We start from the raw sequence: 6,000 nt of genomic DNA, 5'->3' as shown, positions 1-6,000 counted from the left end.
GACTTTTGAATTGCAACAGTACCGGGCGGTCAGCGCTCAGTGTGGCTGCCGAGAATAGCCTGATCTCGGCAGGACTTTTTTAAATGATCCGCTGGCTCTGAAGCAGTTACACATGATATAATTCGGGTTTGGAGGCTCTAATGAGCACAGAGTTTATTATTAGTTCACATATACATAAACCCCCACACACAATTCAAAATAAAATAATTATATTTTAAAGGAAAACGAAAAAAACAGGGTTGTCATATTTAGTTTGACTGTAAAAATAATTTACAGTGAATAATTGGAGTAAACTCATGAGCAAGAACAGCTGACGGGGTGACGTCATCAAGTTCGCTGCTGTTCCAATTGCAGAAAGACCGTCCTCCCAAGTCCAAACTCCAAAAGAACACAAATCTGTACTCAGCGTACAGATTTGAGAAATGGCCATATTGTCTATTGGCTGCTGCTCCTGAACGCATCATCTCTCTCTTCCGGTAAGCATATTACATCACTTCCGCTTGCCAGCTTAGCAGCTTGTGATGTCTTCCTCCTCTCCCCCTCCCGCTCTTTCTTGCTCAGTGTCACATGTTTAGCTATTCCTCTGCCTCCCTTAATGATAACGGTACATGCAACAATTGTAGTTCATTTGCTAGGTTGGAATCAGTTCTAAGTGGGTAAGATGCACCATCGAGGCTAAGACAGCTATGTTAGTTGGCCCGCCGTAGCCGGTGCGGGCCAGCTAGACGTAGCTTCTGCTAGCTGTTCCCTAGCATCCCCCGTGCAGCCGGATGGCTGTGTAACTGAACGAAGATTTAGTAAGTATAAACAGAAGCCCGCTGTGCACCACCAACCTCTTCACGTTTCGAAACCGTTTTTTCCCACTCAGCGACACACCCGCTGAGAAACCCACTCTGGTTATAGGTCAGAAACGTGAAGATAGGGAAGCCACGGACCACAGTTAAATGCACCCCGGGGGCCAGAGCGGGCGACATTGAATCTTTTTTAAAACTGCTGGCTAAAGATGAACTTAGTTACATTAAGATTATAATACATGCCGGCGGTAATGACTCCCGACTGCGGTGGTCCGAGGTCACTAAAATTAATGTGGAATCGGTGTGTACTTGCCAAGACAATGTCGGACACCGTAGTTTTCTCTGGCCCTCTCCCCAATCTGATCAATGATGACATGTATAGCCGCATGTCGTCATTCAACCGCTGGTTGTCCAGGTGGTGCCCAGCAAACAATGTGGGCTACATAGATAACTGGCAGACTTTCTGGGGAAACCTGATCTGACGAGGAGAGACGGCACTTTGGATGGAGCGGGTATCATTTCTGCAAACATAGCCAAGTTGATTAACGGACTTAATCCATGACCCAGGGTTCAGATCAGGAAGCAGAAGCAGAGTCGTTGTCTTACACCCTTCCCTGCACTTCCATCCGAGCAGTTACCCACCCTTAACCTTAACTCTATAGAGACTGTGTCTGTCCCACGGCCACTTAAATTAATTAAATCAAAAGTAACCAGAAGAGGAGTCATACAAAATAACCTCATACAGGTTAACATCACTACTGCAACAGTGCAACAAAACTGAAATGAAATGTGGACTCCTAAATATTAGATCTCTGTCATCTAAAGCTGTATTAGTAAATGATTTAATATCAGACAATCACATTGATTTATTGTGTCTTACTGAAACCTGGCTGAGTCATGAAGAACATGTCAGCCTAAATGAATCAACTCCTCCAAGTCATATTAATACTCACATTCCTCGAGGCACCAGCCCGAGGAGGTGGAGTAGCAGCGATCTTTGACTCAAGCCTATTAATAAATCCTACACCTAAATTAAACTACAACTCATTTGAAAGCCTTGTTCTTAGTCTTTCACATCCAACCTGGAAAACATTACAGCCAATTCTATTTGTTATACTGTACCGGTCACCAGGTCCATATTCAGAATTTCTATCTGAATTTTCAGAGTTTCTATCAAGTTTAGTCCTTAAAACTGATAAGGTTATTATTGTAGGATATTTTAATATTCATGTGGATATTGACAATGATTGCCTTAGTGCTGCATTTATTTCATTGTTGGACTCGATTGGCTTCTGTCAGAGTACAGAAACCCACTCACTGCTTTGGCCACACCCTCAACTTTGTTCTTGCATGTGGTATTGACATTGAGCATTTGGAGGTCTTCCCACAGAACCCTCTTTTGTCAGACCATTACCTCATAACTTTTGAGTTTATACTCCCGGAGTGTACACCGTTAGTCAAAAGTTTCTACACCAGATGTCTAACTGACAGTACTGTAGCTAAATTTAAAGAAGCGATTCCTTCTGCATTTGATTCAATACCACATCTCAATGTGATCTTGTCGATAGTGCTACAGGCTCACTGAGAATGACACTAGACTCGATAGCCCCACTGAAGAAGAAGACGGTGAGGCAAAGGAGGTTTGCTCCCTGGTAGAACCCTCAGACCCGCAAACTAAAGCAAACATTATGAAAGCTTGAAAGCATATGGCGTTCCACCAATCTGGAAGAATCACGCTTAGTTTGGCGAGATAGTCTTAAAACATATAAGAAGGCTCTCCACAATGCCAGAGCAGCCTATTACTCATCAGTAATAGAGAAAAATAAGAACAACCCCAGGTTTCTCTTCATGAACTTCTTCAATGAAAAGATTTTAACTATTAGATGCAAGATTGATGATCTCTTGCCCTCAACCAGTGCCGATCTGTGCTATAGAGGGCTTTTACTCTGACATTGTTCATGAAAAATACAGACATATTTATATAACTATAATTAGTTATCATTATGTAAAACAGTTCAATGACAGACAATGTACTGGCACACAGCTGGAAGTAAACTATGATAGTAACTGATAATGCTTCTGTAAATGTAGGTCTTGTGCAACACAGCTTTTAGTTTTAGGTAAAATAAATGCTAGTACACCTCAACAAAACCCAAGACTGGTCTGGCAGGTGAAATGATGAGCTTGTATTGGGCCTATCAACAGTGTTTGGTGTTTAGAAAAATTAGCTTACCGATCAGCAGAGCTACACAGAGCAGGATAGCCAGCAGAGCTCCAGTGCTGAGACCCACAGGCAGAAAGATGGCCTCAGCTGAGCAGCTCAGCAGCGAGGCTACTCCCTCGCAGGAACACACTCGAATTGTGAGGGTGGCTGTGCTGCTCTGGGCGGGGTATCCACTGTCTTCAACCACAACAGGAAGGACATACACATTCTGCAACCGCTGCTGGAAGCCCTTACGCCGAGACACAATGCCAGCGGTGTTGTCTGGAAACCAACAAAGCGTGATGTTAGAACACCGACAAAGTCCCAGATAGGAACTATGTTCACTGTCACAGCAACCTCTGAGAAAAATCTGAGCGACACTGGAGAATATCAAGCGTTAGCACAGCTGAAGTGTTAACAGCCTGTTTAGTTTACAATAATACTAATGTATAAAACTATAGGATTAGGATAACTTTGTTCTTTCATTTTCTTATTGTCAAGAAATGCGAAGACCAAAAACACCAATGTGGAACCTTATGATTTCCCCAACCCTTTCTGTGGATGTCAAACAGCACAGGACAATAATTTGTTTTCTTTAAAAAGGTCACTTACAAACATTACTCAAACAAGAGGCATTTCTTTTTTTATTATTGTTTGTTTTCTTTCATTTGATAAATGTGGTGCATGTGGGATTTAGTATCTCTCAATACCAGAATTTTAGTAGTTGATACCAATACCAGGGAAATTTAATGGGATACACAGTAAATTTAGCAGTGTTAAACTAAAACTTAAAGAGTTCAATTTAACACTATTGCTGAGTGTATTTGGTCCCAATCAGAATTGGTGTTAAATTAACTCTAAATAGAGTAAACATGTAAACCTACCTAACACTGTATAGTGTTAATCAAATTTAACACTACAGGTAAATAACTCTGGCGAGTGTAAATATAAGTATCATTAGTGTTGATGTTAGGATCCCTGTCTGATGTTAGTGTTGGCTCCCCTCTTTGTTCCCCTCCTGTCTGGTTTGTTATGTGCTTAATGTTTTGCTTTTGTCAGTCTACAGTCTCCACCTCAGGTTTCCGCCCACTACCACACCCCTCTCCTTTGGCTCAGCTGGGGCTCGTTTCCCTAAGTGCTGCCAGCTGTTTTAAGGACCATGGCATTCCCTGGTGGGTTGTCAGATCATTCCGGTCACCAGTCTGGTTCCTTACTGCATGTTGGGAACACCAGGTCTCTACCGATCCCGTTGGTATCAAGGACTAGAGTTGGTTGAGTTGCCCTCCCGGCTCCAGTGAGGAGACACTCGCTTCTGATCAGCTGGACTATTCTGATCATTGTTTTGTTTGTTTTATTCTTTGCTGTTTTTTCCTTCCCGATCCGTTAGGGAAATAAAGATCCTCATTTTGAATGTTAAAGGCTGCTGCGTGAGCGTGTGTTTGGGTCCTCCACACAACCCTAACAGTTGATAATTTAACTCTTCTGTGCTAACAAATCAACTCCAATTGAGTTCAATTCCAATTTTCATTAACACTGTATCGAGGTGTAAAAAGTTAACACTAGAAGGTCAAATAACTCTGGTAAGTGTTGATAATTTACTCTATTACTGTGACAACACACAGTGTACCATTCTAACATCCATTGACACTCCAGTGACACTGGTTTTAAATTTTTTATTAATCTGCTCATTTGTGTCAAATTACATCTAATTTGTTTTCAATTTAGCCTTTTCAAATATACCATTAATTGACAAGAAAAATCTCTAGTTACCACAAAATATTGCATCTCACATCTCTATTGTGCAGGCCAACAATACAAAACATTGACCTTATATCTGCATAAAATGGCAATAAGGGACAATGTACAAGGAGGAATCTGCCATTCCATACTGCATTTTAACATCAAATGTTTTAAAATAAAACAGCTAATTTATCTGCAATACCTTTACAATCCTGTCAGGATGCAGCGTAACCTTAAAGGCATGGTAATGCTGATGAAAACAGTTTCCCGCAATTTTCCACAGAGCAATACAGTCATCTTTAACAACAATAGTCCTTATCTTACAAAACACAGGGATCTCAAATGCTACCTCAGTACAGGTACTGAAGTTAGGGCCATGATGTTTTATCCACTTGGCAGAAAACACACTGGTAGACGATCACAGCTCCAAGTTTGGAAGCAATCTCTGAACCTTCTTTAAACTCATGAAGTGTCACCATCTTTCCTGGACCTAAAGTTAATCTTTCCTTGTTGAAAGACTCCCAATACATCCCCATACAACTTTGATGCTTTTTCTAATGTTAGTGTAATATTTTTAAAGCTTTTTAACAGATTAAAGAATTTATGTTTGGCTTCATATGTGCAGAACTGGGCCGATGTTTCGAATATTACGAGGGTAGTGTATCATGAATGGCATTCTTGTCAAGGAAGATGAAGAACTGGGCCCTATTTCTCGTATGTGGTTCAACTAAATCAATCAAATGTCCTATTAGCCAGCTTAAATTAACCCGATGATTCAAATCACGCTATCTCAGTTTCTCAAAGGCTGATCCGTGCTCAAACAATCTTGTTAATTCAATCCAGACGTCGGTAATCAGGATAGTTGAACCAGGCGTCAGTACTCAGGATAGTTGCGCGTGCCCGTCCTACTTCAAAAGGGGTGACAGAAACCATGATTTTCTAACAGCACAAAGTTTTCTAAACTCAAAGGAAGAGCCTCTTTTTACTCCACTGACGAGCAAGAGATGATCATGAACGCATATGAGGAATTACAGACCATAATCATGTTAACATCTAACACCGCCACCACTGCGAGGGCTAGACAAGAAGCATGGCAACATATCAGACAAGTTAAATGTGTAATGCTGCGTTCACATGAATATTCACAACGCTTTACTCGCGTGAGTTTACTCGCCCGACTACTTGTGGTTCATTCATTCAGTTCACTCGTGCTGGAGAGGGGGCGTGGCTTATCTCAGTGGAAACAGTTATAATTTCCGCCAT

General features: G+C 41.4%; 1 protein-coding gene across 1 annotated transcript in view; it reads right to left on the bottom strand.

Annotated features, from left to right (window-relative positions):
• Positions 1 to 6,000, bottom strand: part of cdh12a (cadherin 12, type 2a (N-cadherin 2)) — a 65,507-nt gene that overhangs the window by 3,136 nt on the left and 56,371 nt on the right. Inside the window, exon 11 of the mRNA XM_034556107.1 lies at positions 3,028 to 3,279. Coding sequence (XP_034411998.1) covers positions 3,028 to 3,279 — 252 coding nt within the window. The remainder of the gene's footprint in view (positions 1 to 3,027; positions 3,280 to 6,000) is intronic.

This window comes from Cyclopterus lumpus, chromosome 17 (genome assembly GCF_009769545.1).
Source record: "Cyclopterus lumpus isolate fCycLum1 chromosome 17, fCycLum1.pri, whole genome shotgun sequence".
NCBI lineage: Eukaryota > Metazoa > Chordata > Actinopteri > Perciformes > Cyclopteridae > Cyclopterus > Cyclopterus lumpus.
Note: the sequence above shows the minus strand (reverse complement) of the source record. Positions and strands in the feature narration are given on the sequence as shown.